This window comes from Aegilops tauschii, chromosome 2 (assembly GCF_002575655.3).
Source record: "Aegilops tauschii subsp. strangulata cultivar AL8/78 chromosome 2, Aet v6.0, whole genome shotgun sequence".
NCBI classification, from domain to species: Eukaryota; Viridiplantae; Streptophyta; class Magnoliopsida; order Poales; family Poaceae; genus Aegilops; species Aegilops tauschii.
The window spans coordinates 28,456,185-28,480,075 of NC_053036.3; the positions used below are offsets into that span (position 1 = coordinate 28,456,185).

At 43.6% G+C, this 23,891-nt stretch overlaps 2 protein-coding genes across 2 annotated transcripts; one reads left to right on the top strand and one right to left on the bottom strand.

Annotated features, from left to right (window-relative positions):
* Window positions 1-1,364: 1,364 nt before the first annotated feature.
* On the bottom strand, window positions 1,365-3,951 carry LOC109768488 (desmethyl-deoxy-podophyllotoxin synthase-like). Its single transcript, XM_020327206.3, has 2 exons — window positions 2,778-3,951; window positions 1,365-2,208 (listed from the first exon to the last, which is right to left on the bottom strand). The coding sequence occupies exons 1-2, from the start codon at window positions 3,675-3,677 to the stop codon at window positions 1,582-1,584; spliced, it is 1,527 nt and encodes a 508-aa protein (XP_020182795.2). The 5' UTR covers window positions 3,678-3,951; the 3' UTR covers window positions 1,365-1,581.
* A 12,210-nt stretch (window positions 3,952-16,161) lies between these two features.
* Window positions 16,162-23,301, top strand: LOC109768486 (cation-chloride cotransporter 2-like). The gene is made up of 13 exons (XM_020327203.3): window positions 16,162-16,557; window positions 16,665-16,814; window positions 17,010-17,088; window positions 17,301-17,392; window positions 18,161-18,275; window positions 18,643-18,743; window positions 19,276-19,337; window positions 19,616-19,852; window positions 19,929-20,043; window positions 20,167-20,361; window positions 20,992-21,392; window positions 21,687-21,848; window positions 21,937-23,301. The coding sequence occupies exons 1-13, from the start codon at window positions 16,271-16,273 to the stop codon at window positions 23,025-23,027; spliced, it is 3,087 nt and encodes a 1,028-aa protein (XP_020182792.1). The 5' UTR covers window positions 16,162-16,270; the 3' UTR covers window positions 23,028-23,301.
* Window positions 23,302-23,891: the final 590 nt, after the last annotated feature.

The window sequence follows — 23,891 nt, forward strand, 5'->3', positions numbered from 1 at the left end:
ATAACTCATTATGATGTAAAATCAATCTCTAAATTATTATTGTATGAAAACTTATATAATGATGTATGAATACGGCATAAAATAAAAAAGAAATAGAATAAATAATAATAGTAGTAGCGCGTGTATGAAGACGCGCTACTAGTAACTAACAGTAGCGCATTCCTTCAAAAGCACTACGGCTAAGTAGGTATATCAGTAGCGTGAGTAAACCTACGCTACTGCTAGACCTAAAACTGGCACTACTGCTAGGTTTATCCCTAGTAGTGGTGGCGCCGCAAGTTTTTCATTGTTTCTCGCCATCGTGCTTCTCGTATGGCGGCCTCAAGTGTGCCCTGCTGTAGTTGCAACTGTGTAGTCAGCATGGACACTCGGACGGCCTCCAACGCCCTTCCTGCAAGATCATTCCTTGGTATGGTTGTGCTGAGGAAGTTCATCACCTCCGTTGTGATGGTGGGCTAAGTCATTGTTACGCCCATGAGCCCCGAGGTACAGGCTCCAGGAGTGAAGAAGCCAGGTGGACCGGATCTAAGGGCGTTGAGGAAGGCCTAAGAGTAATGTATGACGGGGAAGGCACCGGTGCTGCTCACACCATGAAGACCGTTGGCCGGATGCCGGGATATGTGAGGTTGCGAGCCCCACGTCTGTCATTATCGTCCCACCGACGCTAGGCACGATCGGGGCTGCCGGTGCTGAGGTTCTACCCACCGGTGCGTTCATCATGGCTTGTTGGGGGTGTAACACCCCAAAGTGATGCTACACTAACCTCCCCCTAATGATGCCATGACACCATGCCTTTCTAAGCTAATTATCACTTAATAAAAATCCAAAGTCAAATTCAGATTTGAAATGCAAGTCGAATTATTACTTCTTCAAACTGCAAAACTAAATAGTTCATATTTTTGCAAATAATTCCTAGATATTTATGGTTAAGGAAACAAGATTACTAAAATAACCAAATTGACCCTAACATCCAAAAACAGTAACAAAAACAGCCCAAGTAATCCATTTGCATTTATGCAAAATTCTAATGAATTCAAATGCCCACCAAACCTTTTTGCGTCAGTGAATATATTTGCATCACTAATATTGGACCAAGTTTCTTATTTTATAAAACTAGTTTGCTATTTAAAATAAAGGCAACAGAAGGACTAAACAAAAGAAAAAGAAAATTAAAGAAAGAAAAGAAAAAGAGGCGGACCTAAACTACTGGGCTCTTCAGCCTACCTAGCTAATGGCCTCCCCCCCTGCCCCCCTCCCTCTCCCACCCCCCCCCCCCCCCCCCCCCCCCAAAAAAAATCCGGATAAGTTCTCTAAGGAAACTCCATAAAATGTAACACTCTCACAAGAAAATATATGAAATAAAATAGGTTTCACTTTAAATTTAAGGTTGTTCATACAAATTACAATTTTGCACGCACGCGCGCGCGCACACGCACACACACAAAGCGTATAATATGTTTATCATTGGAGAAATAAACTTAACTATTATTGTATCATATTCATATCACACATCAAGTTCAGAAGAAAAATACAACGGAAGTTGTCGCTCCCAATTATTTACAATGGACATTTTCTTTGCTTCTAGTTCACTGAATCAAAAGAAGCCTGTAGTGTTGGTTTTAGCCAAAGTTCCTCTTTCCTCCCTGCGGTGATTCCCATAGTTTCAGTCATATCCAATTCACTAGGTGTCTTGCCCTCCATGAGATTCCAGTCAAAATAGAAGAGGAGATGTGCGAGAGCTAGATCGATACTTGCAACGCCAAACAACATTCCAGGGCAGATTCGTCGTCCAGCACCAAACGGCGTGAACTCGTAGTCACGCCCTTTGAAATCTCTCATGTCGGTCACAAACCTCTCTGGTTTGAACATTTCTGGCTCGTCCCAGTACTCTGGGTCCCTGGATATTGCCCATGCATTCACAAGCACCATTGTCCCCTTAGGCACATCATATCCCATGACACGGCATGCTTCTTGGCTCTCTCTTGGCAGCCCAAATGGTCCAGGAGTGTGCAGCCTCAACGTCTCTTTGATGACACACTGCAAATAGCTCAGTTTTCCCAGGCCCTCCTCAGTTACTTTCATTTGTCCCACGAAGGCCTCTCTTACCTCAGACTGCGCCCTGGACATGATGGCCGGGTTCCTCATCAGCTCTGCCATGGCCCAGCAAAGCACCGATGTCGCCGTTTCACTCCCCGCGGATAAAAGATCCTGTGTGCATTCAAATAATTGCCATATAGTTAGTAAGCTAGCAAATATTAAGAATTTCATGAAGAAGAGAGAAGGAGCAAATTTGATTGCAACAACTTCTGTTTGTAAAAAGCCTATAATCTTCCGGTTTAAAGGCCCTATCTAGAAAAAAAAAATTAGATTTCCAATTAGTCCCCCCACTTCGAGTCTCATTCGAATAAAATGTGTTGAGTCCCACGACACATTTCATTCGTGGAGATGAGGGAGGGCGAATTAGAGGCCATTCATGCATGTATGCACCATGTGAATCCAATTAGAGAGAGGGTGATGCACTTATTGCTTCGGGGGTCATCGAAAATGTGGGGATTATTTCATTGGGCAGTTTTGAGGCCATGAAACTCGTGTCATCCACTCAAGCCTACCTTTGGTTGCTGAGAATTTTAATTTGATCCCTTTACACGAGAAAGGAGACAGTAATAAGAAACATTTTCATAAGGAACGAGCTAGCAAATGAATGTTAATTAATACTACAGCATATATGTTGATGCTACTAGATAAAATAAAGATGAATGCATGTACTATTAACTTACGAAAAGAACGCCCTTGATTGTACCCTTGGAAATAGGGAGCCGAAGGCTGTTTTCCTCTTGAACCCTCAAGAGAACATCTATGAGGTCCTTATCCGGATGCTGATTCTGATGGGGCATCGAGCTTCTTCTGTCCATGTGTTGACTTATGATACCATCCATGAATGTAAATATCTCGTCCACATAGACCTCAACCCTATGCATAGCCCTGGAGCTGAGGGCACGTGCTATGCGTGACGACGGAAATATGTCAGCCAGGCGAAAGCTTCCTACCAACTCGATGGCCTTGGCGATGAGTCGCAACAAAGTTTCCCGGTCATCGACCTCGCCGTCGCCCACGACGGCCCGCACAATCACATCGTTCACATGTGCGGCGAGCAGTTTGTCGAGGTTCACACTGTCGGAGTCCGAGGCCGCCGACGAGGCGGCCACCGCCTGGACGAGCCGCATGGCCTCCTGCTCACGGATGGGCCGGAAGGACTGGACGCGCCTGGCGCTCAGAAGCTCGTGCACGCAGATCTTGCGGAGCTGCCGCCAATGTTCGCCGTTTTTGGCTAGCACGATGTCGTGCCTTTGCTTGGTGAGGAGCTTCACCGTCGGCGTCTGCGGCCTGGACGCAAGCACGGCGTCGTTGGTCCTCATCACATCCTCAGCAGCCTCGCGGGAAGAGGCGACAACAACCGGGATCCCTCCCAGCTTGAGGAACATCACAGGCCCATGGCGGCGTGAGAGATCGCGTATCGTGCGGTGTGGAAGGTCGCCGCCGAGGTGGTGGAGGCTACCGATGACGGGGAGTTGCCATGGGCCCGGCGGGAGCCGCAGGCCACGATGACGGCGGAACCATCTTATAAGCAGGTACAGGAGGGGGACGAGAGCGAGTAGGATGTGATAGTAGAACTCCATTATCAGCTGGCAAGCAATAAAACTGCTGGTAATTAGAAGCGAGGTAGGGCATGCAATTTTCGGCTGGGTTTCCAAGGATTCCCTTTTACTACATATATATAGTCAGGTGGAGTTCCATACTGGCCTGTCTATGGCTCTTGATCTTACTTCCTCGTCCAATTACGTACCTAATAAGGCGGCGGCCGGTGTACAACTGTCCATGCACATGTTGCATTATTCCCAGCTCCCCAAGCATTCCATCTCACTGCTGACTGAGCAAATCCATGTAGGAAAAAAAAAACCTCGGGTGAATATTTGGTTCTGTTTAAAAGTCCAATTCTTGAGTTGGTCTAGCATGCGCATGCCACCATCTAGCTAGTATGTATCTATATACCGATCGATGTAGGCAGCCATGACTATATTTTTGATGAACTGAATGTATACGCGTTCCCAAACAAGTTAGGTACACCCTCCGTATTAAAATATAAGACGCTTTTTGACACTGTGATAATATCAAAAAGCGTCTTCTATTTTGATACATAGGAAGTATTGAATATTCCAGCACAGATCTTATCCATGCACAGTGGCGTGATGCAGATTCTACACAGAGGTGGCTTTCAAGTTCGATCTCGACTTTGCCTGCAATTCATACAAAAAGAGATAATACCGGCTTTCATATGGTTTCTTCGTCGAGGTGTGATCCTGACAAAGGACAACCACGCTCACTACAATTTATAGAAAATTGAGAAGTGTTGCTTTTTTAGCCCAACGAGACAATTAAACTTATTTTCTTTTAGTGAACTTTTGCGCCTTTACATGGCCAGTCATCAAAGTTGCATACTTGCATCCAACTTATACCGGCCTCACATGGTTGCCCACCTATCAGCGGCAAATATCAACACATTTTCCCTAGACAATTAAGTGTACAAACAGACCACCTATCAGCGCGCGATCTCCCATGCATATGTCTCAGATTTACATGCGGTCAATATATAGAAAAAAAAAACTGTACGTATTGAGATCTCGTGGATGTATTGCATGCATCGACTGTAAGTATTACAAGAAAGAGAAAAAAACGTAGCCATGGAGAAGGCTTATGATGCATCAGCAGACGAAGTTTCAACTTTATAATCGATTTCACATTGCAGTAAAAAGGCTCAATAGGGTAGTTATGGATCATTGCAGTAGTTTAAAAACCTAAGTACATTCATTAATCGGGTCCTCTCGTCATAATTATTCCTGAAACAAATAGCGATGTGCACAGGGTTGCAGATAGAAACTAGCCCGAGGGGCAAAAAATGTTTCCATCTGGTATGTGTCTGTAACAGATATTGGTGACACATACATATCCGCTGAAAGTAATTTATTATTTTTAGTTTATTCTATAGGTTGAAATGAAGTATTCAAAGCTATGGAAAAGATGTGGGCCATGAAGAAAGGCGTGATGTGCAAGCAGACTATTTTCAAGTTTTCGACGCCAAAAGAGAGACTATTTTCAGGTTAAAATTTCGCGGTCTACAGAGACATAAAATAGGCTATTAGTTCATTAGAAATTTCATAGATGTTTCCCTGTTTTTCTTCATCTCATATTTAAACACATAATATCATCACACAAGCATATGTTTTTAAGTAGTGTTCTCCAAGATTTATACAAGCAGTTCCCATGTAGTTTTACGCAGAGAGGGTTCTTTCAGGCTGATTTTAGTTAATACTTATAATAAAACGTTTATTTGAAGCACATATAACTATAAATTTTTGGTATTTCCTGTAACACTCACATGTGATACAAGTACGTAGCTATTATTCCCATCAGGAAAATAATATTTTTTTGCAGGAAAAATAATAATTGATGCTGAAGCAATCAAAAGCACCAAAAGCCATGGTGAATCTGTGGTCGATAAAATTCGATTTCACTATGAGGTGTGAGCCGGCTATGGACAAAGCAACCCAAGCAACCACCAATTGGTCAAGTAGTAGCATTAGTCTTATTCTCATTCAGACGAAGGTACAAGCAACTAGGGCACAATACAGGACTAGATAATACAACTTGGCTCCTGCCGATTTAGTATTCTACTTATTGATCTAAAAGCTCTTATATTTATTTACAGAAGAAGTATATAGCAAATGACTTAAAGTTTGATGATACACAAGTGAAATTCATGTTGTTAGAGTTGACAATACAACTTGGCTTGGTTTGTCCAGTGTAAGATAAGCAAATATTTGGAGTGACTAAAGGACAAATGACTCCATAAAAAAGAGTGGAGTGGTAATGCATCATGTTATTAATTGGCTGTCACTACGCACCTTCTTCACAGCTTTTGCCTATCAAGGGTACTCCATTGAGTAAGAACTAACAATATTTAGTATGACTACATGAAAAATCACCCCATTTGAATATCTAAACAAGTGGATATGCAACAATCATGTTTGGTAGACTGGTCAGGAAGGAATCGCGCCGCTGTTTATTAACTGCCGTGTGGAGCAATAGCTAGTTGGTGGGGCGAAATGACTAGCCATATAATTTAATCTTCTTTGACAATTCAACTATCGTAGCAGCCTTTGAACAACATTGAGTAAGGCTATATGGTAAGACCGGGCATAATTAGCCTTTAGAGTGATTACAGGACAAATGACTGCATCCCTCGTTCAGGAAGTTATTTCGATGACAAGCAAGTGGCCATGCTAACGTTCACAAGACAACTTGGTTGTACTAGTTCTTAATATTGACGTAGGACCCGCCAAAATTAAGTTTGACTCTATGCAGATACACTGTCTTGAAATAGGCTTTCACCTCGCTTTATAGATACAGTAACCAACACGAGCATCCAACGAGTAGTAAACTACCACAAAAGCAAGTCTGCTGGGGAAACAACACAAGCATGCCTAAATAAAATGCAAAAGAAAGATAGAAAAAAGACCACCAAGTGGTCACATCATCCTGGGGGCTACAGCGAAGAGAGGCGACGTGTACAGGGCCGGTCCTAGGATTTTAGGGGCCCGGGGCGAGATTAGATCACGGGGCCTCTTAGAGCATTGCCCTCGGGATCGATTTCCTGCCTGTCTATATCCAGCTTCCTGTTCAATCCCAAGATTCAATCTTGCACCCGAGACCCGATGAAATTGTTTACTCACTACGAGGTGGAATTGGTAGTACTATCAAATCCAGTGCATTTAGAGAAAATAGGTTAACCATAATCAATGGACTATGTGTGTTACGTAGACCATTGCGAGGAACATATACAATCCAATCAATTTAATGGGATAGCATACATTATAATTAGCATCAGACGTAGTGACTCGTAGACAGAGGCCATGTAATTACTATTATTTATATGATTTCCCTAAGCATCATATCAAGCTCTCTACATATCGGACATGCCCTTAGCATTTGAAAACTAGCGTATTGCTTATCACGTACTTCCAATGCTTTTATACTATGGGATGGAGGGAGTACTATATTAACTTGATACTCTCTCCGTTTTTATTTACTTCGCATATTAGAGTTGACTGAAGTCAAACTTCCTAATGTTTGACCAAGTTTATAGAAAAGAATATAAATATTTACCATAACCAATCTATATGATGTGAAAGTATATTCAATAATGAATCTCTAATGGTATTGATTTGTTATTGTATATGTTAATATTTTTGTCTATAAACTTTGTCAAAGTTTAGAAAGCTTGACTTTGACCAAAGCTAATACGCGGAGTAAGTAAAAACAGAGGGAGTAAAAAATATCATTAATTATCACATAGATTTCACAAATGACAAAGCCTAATAATATCTAGTTAATCAATCAATTATCAATGCTCTATGACGATACTAATGAAGAGAATGTTGATTATCATTTACTTCCTCCTTTCCGGTTTATAGGGCTCAATTCAAAAATCTCACCAACCAAGGTAGATGGTGAGTGGTGGAATACTTTTTGTAATTTGCAAAAGCACTCAATTAGTGCTCTTGTTTCCTTAAAAATTTATGTTTACCAATGTATTAATTGCAATGCATGCATGCATAAAGTACATGCATTGGTCAATTTTCTCTTATATACTTGCATTCAATTATTTAATGCACCTTAGAATCTGAACTTGTGATGGGGAACAACCAAATTAAGCCTTATAAAATGAAAAAACTAAGATTTTGAGATAAGCCCTATAAATCGGAATAAGATAAGAATATGTGTGCTGTTGTACTAACAAGCTTGTTAGCTTGTTCATTAAGCTTGTTAAGTTCATCAAACTGAAATCAATGATCGGCTATGTTTATTAAGAAGCGATCTATGAGCTTAAGGAGCCAAGCTATCGAGCACCCAATAAAGACACGAGCTACGAGCTTTTTCTCCACCCCTAGCACATTGCGTTCATATGGATGGATGGAGAGCCACGTCCATGATTGATCCTCTTCTTTAATCTCGATTGATCTCGTGAGATAGAAGAAGTACGAAGAATAACTCTTGCTAGGGAATAGGTGGTAATTTCATTCAACTTGTATCAATTAACTATTTCCAAGAAATTTCACAAAAAGTGTATTTCCAGTATTTAAAGGTTACGGGTTTCTGACTGATAAATTAAGGCATAGATGTTTCTGATTTTGTGAGATTTTCTAGCATATTTTTCTTTTGGTTAGTCCATCAAGTACCTTTATTAGTATATAAATAGAAGATAATTGATGGATTTTCAAGCTCCTGAAATTTCACAAAACATATAGCAAAATGAATATACCAATTTCTTGAGAAAACTTAAATTAAGATTGAAACTTTACAATATTTTTTGTAATATAAGGGCATCTTGAACACCGACACTCATACCTCCCGCATGCGTTTGGACCGTGATGTCCGGATCGCGAAAGTCATCCAACGCGGGCCCGTATCGATCCGCGGAGCGGTTTGAACGCAGTTTCTCCCGCAAACCGGAGACAAACGTGGGCGAGTTTTGCGGGAGTGCGGACCGCTGTCATGCCCGCTTTTGACTGCCCTGGCCCATCCAAAACCCCTTCACTACCCGTGCGTGCTTCCCACCTGTCATCCAGCTGCACGCATTCAAGCCGCTTAAAGCGCGCCACTCTACATTGAAGACTGCTCAGGGCGGATGCGACCTCTCACTGCCTCCGCCATTGAAGCGACGCGTCGGCCGAGGGCGCCGCCTGCTGCAGGTCCGGCTGAACACACCTCCTCGTCGCATTCAAAGGCCTCCATCAAACCCGCGTGGAGGCCGAGAAACCTACACCGACCACACGTCTGTTAACGAATGGGCCGGCATTAAACGCAACGCTGGGCAAGCTCCTCCTGTCCGCCTTCTATTTAAACGAGGCCTGACGCTGGGCAAGAATTGCACCACTCCACCGCTCCCTATCTCCTCTTTCACCATTTTCTCCACTCTTTCGATTCATTAGACGAGCCGGGAGAGCAGTTCTCCGACATAAATATCGGCTGGGTGGCCCACCGAGCCCGCCGGACACGAGCAAGGCAGCTCACTGATCCACCTCATAAATCATGCATACATCATCTAGAACAATCAAAAAGAAAAGCATATAAATGAACCAAAAGGGTCAAGGGCAGCAAGCACCCCTTTATAGCTATGTAAGATCATTACATATTGCAAACATTGGTCCGCGAGAAATCTGGAGGGAGAAGGCACGTGAGAGCGTGATGGCTACCAGCCACGTAGTATCCAACTGAAGTTATCCCATGTGGATTACTGATTTTTTGGTCTTCCATGCGCGATACAAATGGTCGCCATTGTCACATTTTGTCCCTGGTAGATCATGGCAGATGTAGTCACCATTTCTTCTTAAGCGGATATAGCTGTAATAGATGTGGTTTCTCTCTATGCCGCCACGTGTGCTAGCTTGGAGCGCATGTCACCCAAGAACAAGGGATGGTCGTCCAATGTCGTCACTTCTGTCCATGTATGCTTGTTCCCTATACTATCGGTGTTAATGGGCTCAAACACCTTGAAAACATGCTTATGCTCTAGTGACCATCGGGCCCTTACGGCCACCAATAGCTTGTCATTGTGCTTGACAATGTAGCTGATATTGGATCCTCCTGGCTTATCCTGTTGTGTACTTTGCTGGTGCTCAACATATAGGTACAGGTGATCGCCGGCGAACCCCTTCTAGTCATGCGAATATCGAATATGAATACACCGTCAAAGAGTAGGCCATAAAGCTTCCCATGACAGAAGGCCATGTCATCAAATTGGGGAAGATGCCCGGCATGTTTCCGCCACCTACGTCGTCGAAATCAAGCCCTACAAACGGACAGATATCGCTGGAAGGCAGCGGCGAGGATGCAGCGTCTCGACGTGGAGGCCTCCGAGAAGACTATCTTCTTGATGGTCTGGGTGGTGCGTTGCTTGGCAGAGAGTGGCACCTCAGCGCCAGAAAACAGATTGACGATGACAAGCGAGTCGCCACTCGCCACCACCGGCCTCGGCGGCCAGTTTCCAGCCATGACAAGGCAGCAAAGCTTACGAACGGAAGAGGCTTTTCCTGGCAGCTGAACACATTGTAAGAATGATGCATTTCAGATACGTGGTTCACTCGATGGGCTTCGGGCTCATAGTTGAGTACATTTGAATTTACTTGGTGAAAATTACATTATTATTTTAGTGAATTCCATTTTGAACGGAAGATAGAGGCAGGAGGCGGAGCGGCTTCGTTTTGCATGGAGTTTCGGTAGAAATGTCAAGTCATGCCTGGCCGACAGGCGCTACGCTTTGTCATGCCTGTTCGGCAGGTGCTACGCATGACAGATCTTCCAAAGACTTCAAGCTGTGTCGGCTGGTGGTACTTGGCGGCATGGTGCTGAGGTGTACCGGCAACGACCGCGACGTGCTCAGCAATTTGCGTGCAAGGAGGTAGTGTCGTTTGGCGCCGTGGTGGCGTCGACGGTAGCTAGACCGGGCAAGGTTGACGTGTACAACTCTGAAGATGGAGTGGTGGCAGTTGGCGGCGGCGGCCTCTAAGAGCGCACTGGACCAGTGTGCCCCCCATACCCGGCAAGTGGCTTAGTTGGGGCCTCAGGTCGTAGATATTAGGTTTGGCTATAAGGTCTGTTTGGTATTAGGCCCAGACTATCAGCATCCCTGCATCAACTGGATAGGAGTAGCGACAGTTGTTGCCTAGACGATGGCTTCAGACTTACTGTTATATTTCTTTGTAAGTCTTTGTGAATAATTAATAAAGTGGCTGCATGCATCGCCCTCATGCAGAGGCCGGGGGTCCTCCTCCTTTTCTATTTTTATTTTTTTGCAAAAGGTCCATTTTACTTCCCTCAGGAAAACGGGTTGTTCGCATAACTGCCTGAACTTTTTTTGGTTCTCTTAACCCCCTACTCCTATCAATCCCATTCAAAAATCGTCATTCGTGGTTTGCACAGGTGGTTTTGTTGACATGGCCGAGGTCAAAGTTGTTTGTTGACTAGTGGGGCCATGTCATAGCGCGTTTGGCCATCGTCTTCCTCAAGCTCGTGGCAGATGTGCTCGTGGCCGCCACCGTCACGCTCTGCCTTCTCCCTCCTCTGCCCTCCACCCCCACGCTCGCCCTTCTCCCTCGTTTGCCGTCTCTCGCAACTCATTCTTCCCACCTTTCTCTCGGATTCGAGCACTGCAACGAACCCTGTAGAGCGCCACCCGCCGTGACATTGCCACCAGCTACCCCTGGCAAAACCATTGTGTCCCAAGCCTCCAAATTCTCACGCCGGTCCTCTGCACCAAAGGATTCGAACCCCGAAGCCTGGAGCCAACCAAATCGAGATGTCTTCTCCAACTGTGGCCGCCAGGCACCAACGAACGATTTGTCGAGCACAAATGAGCCCCGGCCTAGCCTTCACCTCCGTTAGAGTCGCGGTGAGCCTCTCCCAGTTTCCCCTCTCCTCTAGAGCTCGGACGCATGATGGAGTCGTCGTCCACGCGAGCTGAGCGCCGCCGTCCGCCATGGTCGACGTGCTCCTCATTGCCGAGCTCCCCTTGTATCGTTCTGCTGCTTGCCCTGCTCCCCTTGGTCCGTAGATTCCCCACATCAGCCTATTTTGCTCGAAGTCGTGTCGTAATGCCAATGTCGTCGGAGCCGTGGCTCTGCCGCCGCCCAGATCCGACGCTTGCCCGCTTCCAACCACCCCACAGCCTCCCGCGACCACCCATGGAAGTGCGCGAGCGTGGGCTATACCCTGGTAACCTCTAACGCGGCTGACGTGGCCTCCGGAGGGACACCGCCGTGATTTGAGGTCGCCTGTGGTTACGCCAGTCGGGCCGACGTGGCGTCATTAGTTTAGGTTGATTAAGGTTATTCTGAGACACTGACACGTGGATCCCATCAATTAATGACACAGTTAGAACTAAATTAATGCCATGTTAGTCTCTGCGCAACCGAGATGTGGGCCCCATGTGTCACATTTGACTTGGCACAGTCAGCGTTGACTAGGCCCAGCAGTCAGTGAGACTGTCTAGTCAAGAGGGACCCACCTGCAGGTCAAATACCCCCTTTGACCATGTCCACGTTAGCATTAGATCGGGATAAACCAGCCAGGAGCGTTTTCTGACCGGTATGGGATAGTTGAGGGGTTGGGGGGGGGGGGGGGTAAGGGAACCGAAAAAAATATCAAGGGGTTATGTGAACCACCAAGTTTCTTCACGGTAGTAAAATAGATTTTTTTTTCTTTCATTTTTTATCTCCTATACATTGCCATTCTTTATTCTTATTACCTCTCATTTCATGATCTTTTTATTTGAATTACCCCTATTAAGCAAAAGTTTTGTCAGTTTACTCCTAAATTTTTGATTCAACCGTCACTGAATACGTGCATTTTCCATCACTATTTTGTAAGATAAATTGCTCTTCTATTATATACTAGCAAAAGGGCCCGCGCGTTGCAATGAGAGAAAAAAATCATAATCTCTAATGGCCATGATCACATTTTGCAGCATCACCATCACTGAATATGTGCATTTTCCATCACTATTTCGTAAGATAAATTGCTCTTTTATCAAACACTAGAAAAAGGGCCGTTCCTCTGCATCAATTTCGTGAAATCATGAATATATTTTTAGACTTGTGAACATATTTGAAATCGTGAATATTTTTCATATTCATGACGACTTTCACAAACTTTCAAACATTTCTGAAAATCAAGAACATTTTTTCAATTCATGAGAATTTTATAATATTTGCAAACACTTTTTTTTTAATTGTGAACATTTTTTAACAATTTTCTTGAATCAGCGAACATTTCTAGAATGGACGAACATTGTTTTGAAAAGTGGTGTAACGATCTTTGAAATTCACGAACATTTTTCTTGATTTAACGATCCTTTTTTGAATCTCCGGATAATTTATGAATGAATAAACTATTTTGTAAGTCACGAACAGTTTTTGAAATTTTTAGACATTATTTCCGTTCATAAATATCTTTTGGATCGGGAAATTTGTTCAATTTATTAACGTTTTTCAATACAAGGACTTTTTAGAAAATCAAAAACATTTTCTGATTTCTCAAACATTTGTTTACAAAATTTCAAACGTTTTTCTAAAAAGCAAACATTTATTATAAAATTGCGAATATTTTTTGAATCCATAAAAATTTTATGATTTATGAAAAATAATTATTTCTAAGTTCTCATTTTTTATTTTCGGAAATTATTTTGAAGTCCTAAATTATTTAAAGTAGAAAAAAGAAACGAAAAAGAAAAATAAATGTAAAAAACAAAAATAAAAGAACATGCCGCTCGAACATGGGCCGGCCCAAACGGGTGCGTTGTGTCTTCTCCTAGCGCGCAGAGCGCCGTATAGGAGGTCCCTACTGCAGGGGCCGGCCCCGTTGGTGATTCCCTGTGCGTTTTTTTAATCAATTTATAAGTTGCATTGATAGGTAATATTTTGCAATTTTGAGGGCAATTTTCGTGTCATACCGCAAGAAACAGTAGCCTCTTTATTATTAGATAAAGATATAGATATTCAACCGTGTCTTCTACTTTTCATAGGAGGATATTAAGATATTCTGATATGGAGGAAATCCAAAAAAACACGACAAAAGAAACACGTGTAGAAAGATTTATGTGTTCGGATTTGTTCCGCTAGCACTTATAAGGATTGGCCCATTTGCCATACTGTTTTACTGTAATTATGTAGAACTGCATGCATCAGCCAATTGACCCAAAAGCTGCATTCCTTCGGTTCATGTTTAGGCCCGAGGTAGCCACACGTGAGGGGTAGTGTTGACGTATAAATGCATAGTACACCTTTCTTCATCAGCTTGAGTTTTTGGGAGAGGGTCGGGCATTATACTGCAACAAATTAAGCATTTAATTTTGCAATCATTTAATCAACCAAACAAATAATACTCGTACTTCTTTTCACAATCACTATGATTGCTAGCTAATTTCCACACAATAATTTCTTCTCGTTAGGTTCTATAGTCTTACTTATTGAAGGATTGCAAAGCCTCCCACGGGACCACATACGGGTGAAGGCTCCCACAAAGCACATAACTCCTTGACTTCGGGCTTGAGGAAGAACCTCCACCTTTGTTCTTGTGTCTCCTATGAAATATGTGAGAAACTATTCAAACGTGTAGTGTGAATCTACATTTTATAGGTGTGTTGCCTTCGCATCACTAGCTATCCATGTTCTTCTCGTGTGTTTTTCCTTTTGTTCTTAGTCTTGTGGTTATGCTAGTATGGTAGATGTGCTAGTATTTGGGGTTCTTCCGTGTGGTTAGGGTTGCCAAGTCATCCGACATTTGACGGGAGCAAACGAAACGTTTTCCTACCCTAGCCGCCGCCAGGAGGCGACTAGGGAGGCGATCCCTTTTTCCACCGATCTCCACTGCGAGGGCGCTGGCCCCCTATCCCTCCGGCTGCAGGAGGGAGGGGGGACCCCGTTCCTCCGCTCTGTAGTTAGGGTTTGGATTTATAGGTCGTGATGCGTCGTTGGGGTGGTGGGAGCGGCGTAGACGACTAAATCTGTCTCAACTTCACTCCCACACCGGCGGTGTCTTTCATGGCGGCGTCTCGAAGTTGATGGCATCGTGTGTTTGCCGAGCCTTCAGATCGGCGGCGTTAGGGTTCATGGATGGTGTCGGCGAGGCGGCGGCAACTCCATCAGGTGTGTCTCTCCTTCTGCTCTGTCCCCGTTGCTGCGGCGTTGTTTCCGACGTCATGGTGGAGCAGGAAGGTTTTGTCATCTAGGAGTACGCGCAGACGGTTGTCTACGCAATTGAAAGCTGGAAGATGGTGCATCTTGTGCTGGTCTGCGGTTGGAGGCTGACAGTTATGGTTTCCTTCTCCGACGCCGTAGTCATGCGGGGGTGTCAGTTCTGAAGTTCGATGGCGTGTCCGGGGACACGTTGCCCGGTCTGATTCTTTCAACGCTAATGGTTTTGCTTCAGGCAAACTACTTTGGAGGTCCGTAAAGCTATTGATCAGTGATGGAGCCGCGTCGAGTTTGGGTGAAGAGGTGATATGTCTCCTTTTCCTTAGTGGAGAGGGACATGCGCTGGTTTTTTGCATAGGATTATCCTATATTTTCAGTCCTGTAATGTCGATGTTTACGTGGCTTGTAAGTGAATATTTATTTTATTAATAAGTCACGTATTAGTATGCAAAAAAAGAGTCATCCGACATTTCAACCATGGTTGTGGTGACGGTAGTGCTGGGTGTTCTAGGCCCAATTCTTTTGCCAGAATCTGGGGATTCTCCCAGAATCCGACCCCCACCCAGCTTCTCCCAGAATCTTTGAGCCCCATTTGTTTTACAATCCTATCTAGTTAGGGTCTAAATAGACAGGATTGTGAAACAAATGGGGCTTCAAGATTCCGGGAGAATCCCCAGATTCTGGCAAAAGAACTGGGCCCTAGTCAGGCGGCAAGGCGGCGGCAGCATCCTAGAGCCAAAATAGTGTCCTCGCCGCCCTATCCCCATTCCAGTTTTGCGTCTAGCGCCGATAAAGGCCATGTGGAGGTGTCTCTGGTGTATTTGATTGGGTCATGTTGACTTTGGTCTGCGGTGATCTGTTTGGATCCAATCGACGTTGATCTCAGGCAGATCCGTCTGGATTTGACCAGCGCTCGTGACCGTTGGTGTGCTTGCAAGTATACAGTCCTCCGGTTCAACGTTTCGTTTCGTTAGCGACAATTGGTGCTCTAGGGCGCTGGTCCTCCAAGGCTTAGCACGACGATTTCCCGAATTTCAACTACAACGACATGGTTTGCTCGGCTCCGGCTAGGGAGGGGCGATGATGGCAGTGCGCATTCGGTCCGCACCGATGCATGTAGTTGTCGACGTACCCAGTTGTAAATTTCTATTATTATTTCCGTCGATATGTGTACCACTATTACATCTAATATCTTATTAGGTGGGAGGATTTTCCGCAAAAACAAAAAAAAAACAATGAACACAAATATCTTTTGTTCCCTGGTTCAAAACAAAAAAAGTTATATTGGACATAGATTTTGCCAGATCGAATCAAATTTCAGTTGCAAAATCCTCTAGCCTAGGGGCCAAAAAAAAGGGTTACTGCATTTGGAAGTTGGAACCAGGTGCCCTGTCCCAGCTAGACTCGCGCCCTCGCCCAGCTAGTCGAGCCGAGCGTGCCTCGATCCGAAACCGACCCTAGCGATGGGGAGCAGGGGAGCCCCAGGGGGCGCCGCCGTCGCCGCGGACGACGACGACGACGACGAGGGCCCGGTGCCGCAGGCGTCGGAGCAGAGGTACCGCGCCGTGGAGCCGCACGACAGCGCCGTCGTCGCCGCGGACGACGAGGAGGAGGAGGAGGAGGAGGAGGAGGGCCCCGTGCCGGAGGCGTCGCAGCAGAGGTACCGCCCCGTGGAGCCGCACGACCGCGCCGTCGTCCAGATGGCGCCCCTCGACCCCGGCCCCTCCGCCGACGCCTCCGCGGCGCCCAGGTGATTCGGTTGGATGGCGCGCATTTCGCGCCTGCTCTCCTCTGTTCTGTTTTTGGTTCCTTGATCGGAAATGCTAGCACTGACAGATTTAATTCTTCATATTACAGGCCCATCAACCCTGGTAGGAACAGAAGTATGGATCCAAGAATGCGAGTGGCTTCTTCGAACGCGCACCGTACATCTAGTGCGCGTCAAAGTGATTCAAAGCTCGAGCTCTTCGGTTTCGACTCGTTGGTCAATATTTTGGGACTTAAGAGGTATCATCAGCTCATCATTTGTTGCACTAATTTGCTTCATTTTAGTCAGAGCTTCAAAGGTTTTTCCTGAACATGTGTTCATTGCGCTTCAAACATATATATTGTTTGGGGAAATCGCTAGAAGCCTATATATATGTTTATTTTTGCTTGTAACATAGCTGGAGCCATGTCATACGTCTGACTGATTCTGTACAGTATGGCAGAAGAACCAGCTCAGACACCTGCTAGTCCTACGGATAGTGAGGATATCGGTATTACCATCGGACGCCCTCAGGTTTGTTCCCCATCCAATTATCTAATGCCATTTCCAAGCTTGCTAGGTCAAGGCCAATTTCCAAATTTAATTGCAATTAATTATGTTTATTTTTATTTGTAAACCAAATTATTCTATTTTTTTGTTGCTCTTGGTCCCTTTGCTTAATTTCACTTTGGTTTATTTTTTGTAAAGCATCACTGTTGGTTGCACTCATTTTATTTGCTATGCAGGAAACCGACCCTAAACTCGGTACCCTGATGGGTGTCTTTGTGCCGTGCTTGCAGAATATCTTGGGAATAATCTATTATATACGTTTCACATGGTAAACTTTTGCACCTGTTCTTTATCAGTGCGTTATGCCATTATCCACTACTTTCTAGTTAGTTTCTGCAACATAAAGATGCTACGCTGGAAGTCATATTTCTATCTTTCCCTTGTGTACTTTATGGCCATTGTGGTAAACAGCCTTCATTTAACTTTATCATATACTCCCTCTGTAAAGAAATATAAGACCTTTTAGATCACTACTTTAGTGATCTAAAAGGTCTTATATTACTCTACTGAGGGAGTATTTATTTACTATTGAATGCAATGTTTCCATAGTTTAACTAAGTTAAGAAACACTACTCTAAAATTGCAAAACATTGATTACCACTTTAGGAACCGTTGGTTCAGAGAATTGCCTCATCCGAGGACCTTGATATACTTCATATTGTTCTGTATTACTGTACTGAAGAATTGGCATTTTGAAGTTCGTTAATGCCACTCCCTGTACTCTTGCAACTAAATAAGAATTTAACATGTAGATTCTGCGGATTGATATTCATACTATTGTGTATGTGTAAGGGGGCTTTGAGTTTACTATTGTGTATGTGTAAGGGGGCTTTGAGTTTCACGCATGAATGGTTACTTCTTTAAAATGACCTGTCCAGTTTGAGAGAAGTTCTTGTTCTCTGGGTTCGCATCTAACAGTAGGTGATAAAGACATGACACGTCCTCTGATTGTGTTTCTTACTTAGCTGTAGAAAAGATGTAGGATAAACCATATATTCGAATATTAAACACGACAACCTTTCATTTCTCCTTGTAGGATCGTCGGTATGGGAGGCATATGGCAGTCCCTTGTTTTAGTTGCATTATGTGGCGCATGCACATTTTTAACTGCAATATCATTAAGCGCGATTGCAACAAATGGGGCAATGAAGGTATGTCGAATATCTGCAGTGGGTGATAGTTTCTTCAGTAAGGCTCTATATGTCTCTTGTGTAAATAACTGTTTTTTTTTATCTTGTTGTTTGTCGAACACGATAGAGGCAAACACATCACCATCCAGTAGACAGTAAAATATATTTCCAGTAATTTCAAAATTGAGGAAAACAAATTCATATTTTGATATCCTTTGAGGCCCATCTACTACTTGAATATCAGACCTAGAATTTCTGTATTTATGTTCAGATCAGCAAGTTAGACTTCTCAGCCAATCATCGCAAGAGAGTTTGTTGTTTACGTCTCATTTTTCTGTGCTACATGCTAGATCGTCGATGTGTTCAGGTAAGTTTCTTCTTGTTTCAGGGTGGTGGACCATACTATCTAATTGGCCGTGCACTAGGTCCAGAAGTTGGAGTTAGTATTGGATTATGCTTCTTCCTTGGAAATGCAGTTGCTGGAGCTATGTAAGTCTGCGTTAGACTTAGAGCATGCCGATTGATTACTTGACAGTGTCCTTTGTAAAATTTGTTTTTCTTGGAACTTCCTTTTGGCCAAATAGTTTTATCTATCATATTCCAGACTTGCTACTATATCTACTTGGGCAGGAATATAGCTCCCTTGTTTCTGCAGTTATATACATTTGTACAGTACAACGAGTCAAATATTGGTAGAATAGCCAGTAAAATATTATACTATTATATTTGGACCTTATGCAGTATTGCAGTGTGGGATTGGAACCTTTATGCTAGTATGTAATCTTAAGAAAAAAAAAAAACCTGTATGTTAATTAGGAGAGCTCATAGTTCTATGTAGGACCAAAAGAGGAAATGACAGAATTGCCATTTGTTGCCTGTGCAGTTCTGCTTATTGAGATCGCAAGTGTTACCATTGCAGCTTTCAATGCTTTATTTCTTTCTTGGCGTGGCTTTCTCCCTCTCTCTGACGCATTATCAGTTTATGAGCTGTTGTGTTGTAACACACGATTGGTAGTTGCAGGTATGTGCTGGGAGCTGTAGAAACCTTTTTGGATGCTGTTCCTTCTGCTGGACTTTTTCAAGGTGTTGTGTTACTATTAGCTCAAAACAATGCAGTTGATGTTAGTTTGTTTTTACAGGTCCTATATGCAGAACAAAACTTGTAAAAGTAGTTTATACCAAACTCTAACAAAACTTTTACCAAATGCTTATTTAATCGAGAAAACCCTCTCACCTTCTTTTGAAATGATAGTTTTGCCTTTGCAAATGCTTTATTCTGTAGTGGCATGCAATTTTTATTTTAAATTTTGATCTTTCATAATTTCTTATTTAAATTAACTCTTAGCAATTTTCAAATGCAGAGAAGGTTACAGTGGTCGATAGTACAGCAAATGGAGGCAGTGGAATAACTATATCAACACCCAGCTTGCATGACCTCCAGATCTATGGTGTCATTGTGACCATACTGTTGTGTTTTATTGTGTTTGGTGGTGTCAAAATTATCAACAAGGTTGCCCCTGCTTTCTTAATGCCAGTCCTCTTCTCAATACTCTGCATTTACATTGGTGTCTTGAGTGCTCCAGGGCTCAACTCTCCAAGTAAGTAGCTTTGCTTATGATTATGTTAATTTCTTTATTTTGTTCTAAATCATTGTTGGTTTTTTTTCCTACGCAGAGGGAATCACTGGATTAAGTACGACTACACTAGTTGACAACTGGAGTGCAGATTACCAACGGACAAACGATGCTGGAGTTCCTGATCCAAATGGGCCTATATATTGGGATTTTAAGTGCGTCTTTCTTACTGCTAATTCTCATACTTAAAGTTTCTTCCAGTTTGCTAATTCTCATGCTTGCTGTATATATATGCTATTTAGTGTGCGCTTGCTAATCGTTTGCTATTTGTCTTTCAGCGCATTGTTAGGTCTCTTTTTCCCAGCTGTTACAGGAATCATGGCTGGTTCGAACCGCTCTGCTTCACTTAAAGACACACAAAGTTCAATACCAATTGGAACATTATATGCTACCCTTTTAACTACTATGATGTATCTACTGTCTGTGTTTCTGTTCGGAGCCTTGGCTACAAGACAAGAGCTTCTAACTGACAGGTCTGAGCTTTCTTCACCAACCTTCTGATTTCTGGATGTTGATAGTGTGTTAGCTATGCTGTCACAGCATGGGGGCATTTTTAGAGCATCTCCGATGTGAGATTTAAGAGAGAGGTTGATAGCTCCATAAGCATAAGATTCATATGATCGTTGCTAAATTAAAAGCAAGTGCATTAACGCTGAAAGATGGCATGAACTAGTACACAAGCGCTACTGCATATATTGAAAAACATTCAGGACTTGCGCGTCCCAGCGACTGGCTAAAGGTGGGGAATGGTGACACTTCCCATACTCGTAATGATGCTCAAGGAGAGAACGGCACTATCTATCAGTATTGCAAATGTACCCGGTAAATGCCCTGGCGGAAGCATTGATTCAAAACCAATGTATTTACTCGCGCGAAGCTCATGGCAAACATCAAAGCCTAATATGACCGACTACTTGAAACCAATATGAATAATACGATGTTCTGCACAACATAGTGAGCAAGTACATAGAGTTATTTTTGTGTTTGTGTGATACTGTCAAGCTGCTATTCAGCATTTTGTAATATTTGACATCTTGGATTGCTGTAAGTTAGTAATACTACTTTTTTCTCGTGTAGTCAGCTCACTGATTTTCTTAATGCAGGCTCCTAACAGCTACAGTTGCTTGGCCTGCCCCAGCAGTAATTCACATTGGCATCATCTTGTCTACTTTAGGTGCAGCGCTGCAGAGTCTAACAGGGGCTCCAAGGTTACTTGTGGCAATAGCGAATGATGACATTCTTCCTGTTCTTAATTGTTTCAAGGCTTATGAAGGATCTGAGCCACACGTGGCAACTCTATTCACAAGCTTCATCTGTATTAGTTGTGTTGTGATTGGGAACTTGGATCTAATTACACCCACTATCACTATGTTTTTCCTTCTGTGCTATGCCGGTGTGAACCTTTCCTGCTTTCTGCTTGACCTCCTCGATGCTCCAAGTTGGCGTCCTCGATGGAAGCTTCACCATTGGAGCCTTTCTCTCATCGGTGCATTGCTTTGCATTGGTATGCTTCCCCATTTTAATATTTCTATTTAAGATCGCATGTTATAACACGTATACAGAAATGGACACTACAATTTTCTAACAATGAGTTGATGAAAAATGTTTACTAAACACTTATATGTTAGTTTGTTGTGGTCAAGGGATGTCAGCTACCTTTTAAAGTTGCATGCATTACAGCTCTCGTCTACTTTGTTCTTTTTCTATAACTGAAAATATTGCACCCTTATATTGTAATATTGAATACATTAGAAAGGTGCAGACCGTTAACAGATGATTTCTCCCTCTTAATTTCCAGTTATCATGTTTATGATCTCTTGGGCTTTCACTGTGGTCTCTCTTGCCCTTGCAAGCCTTATCTACTACTATGTCAGCTTAAAAGGAAAGGCTGGAGACTGGGGAGATGGATTTAAGAGTGCCTACTTTCAACTAGCTCTGCGAAGTCTTCGATCACTGGGAGGTACTGTTATTATCATACACATCGGAATTAAACGTACCTCACATCACACTAAGCAACATTCTTTTAATTTTGACCATGTCTGCTGCAGCAAACCAAGTTCATCCAAAAAATTGGTACCCTATTCCTCTCATATTCTGCCGCCCTTGGGGCAGACTTCCAGAAGATGTCCCATGCCACCCAAAGCTTGCAGATTTCGCTAATTTCATGAAGAAAAAGGGACGTGGCATGTCGATATTCGTCTCTATAATTGATGGTGACTATCATGAGTCTGCTGAGGATGCAAAGGCAGTCTGCAGGCAACTAAGCGCTTATATTGACGACAAGCGCTGTGAGGGTGTTGCGGAGATCATCGTGGCACCCTCGATGTCTGATGGTTTTCGCAGCATTGTTCAGACAATGGGCCTGGGAAACTTGAAGCCAAACATCGTCGTCATGCGCTACCCTGAAATCTGGCGCAGCGAGAACCTGACACAAATACCATCGACATTTGTCGGCATCATAAACGATTGCATTACTGCTAACAAGGCCGTTGTCACAGTGAAGGGGCTTGATGAGTGGCCCAACGAGTACCAGAGACAGTACGGGACCATCGACCTATACTGGATCGTGCGAGATGGAGGGCTGATGCTTCTGCTGTCTCAGCTCCTACTAACCAAGGACAGTTTCGAGGACTGTAAGATCCAGGTCTTCTGCATCGCCGAAGAAGACACCGAGGCCGAGGAGCTAAAGGCTGACATCAAGAAGTTCCTGTATGATCTCAGGATGCGAGCAGAGGTTATTGTCGTCACCATGAAATCCTTTGAAGCGCATGCGGACGGCAGTTCCAGGATTGATGACACTCAAGAAGCTTACACAAGCGCACAGAACAGAATCAAGGTATACCTTTCAGAGATGAAGGAGACCGCGGAGAGAGAAGGGCGGCCCCTGATGGAGGGCGGCAAGCAGGTCGTGGTTAATGAGCAGAAGGTGGACAAGTTCCTCAACACCATGCTGAAGCTGAACGCTACCATCCTCAGGCACTCCAGGATGGCCGTCGTGGTGCTGGTGAGCCTCCCGGCACCGCCGCTGAACCAGCCCGCCTACTGCTACATGGAATACATGGATCTGCTCGTCGAGAACGTGCCACGGATGTTGATGGTTAGGGGATACAGAAGAGATGTTGTCACACTTTTCACATGATCAGACGCCCCCATCTGGCTGGTGGTTATAGCCTGCATTGTAGCATGATTGTTGAGCATGTTCTCCAGTGATGACGTCCCAAGCCATCGACTTGAAATCTACTCAGGAGTGTGGGGATGTCTTCACAGAACAATGCGTGCATAATACTTGCTTCATTCTTTTATCGAATTGAAGCCCTTCACATCGATAGAAAAAATACACAGTGTATATAAGATTTGTAGAGAATCTACTCTCCATAGATTAAATCTCAATAATAATGATTGTTTTTCCTTCCCATTTCTGATCATGCCTAACAACAACCCTTTCTGTTGTTTTCTAACCCTCATTTTTGTCTTCTGTAGAATATAACCATTTTGTTTTGTTTTTTACTTTTTTGAGAGGACGAATATGATTATATGTTCATAGATATCATAGCTCTGATCCCCTACCCTCTTGTATTTTGTTGTCATACATATTTTGTTCCCAATATGTATGTATCATCCTGTAAAAGGTACGATGACGGATCTCTAGAGAGAATTGATTTGTAAAATTGGGAAGAATAATCATTATAGTAAGCCATTGTTGAGCCGGAGCCTACTGGCATTTGCTTTGAAAAAGCCAGTAAGACACCACCGGGGGGGGGGGGGGGGGGTGTGTTGAATCCTACACTATACATTGTTCTGCAACTCTGTAGTATGAAGTCTAAGCCTTAGAAAAACTCCCAAAACACTAGTGTGGTAAAAACGAAGAAATGGTACCAGCATATATATGTATGAATTGCCTCATCAAAATCACGTGTCGATGAACTGCAATAAATCTCTACTCTACTCTTATAAAAAACAGAGTTGGTGATGATGGTGTGCCTGTCATCCTGTGAAAGAACAT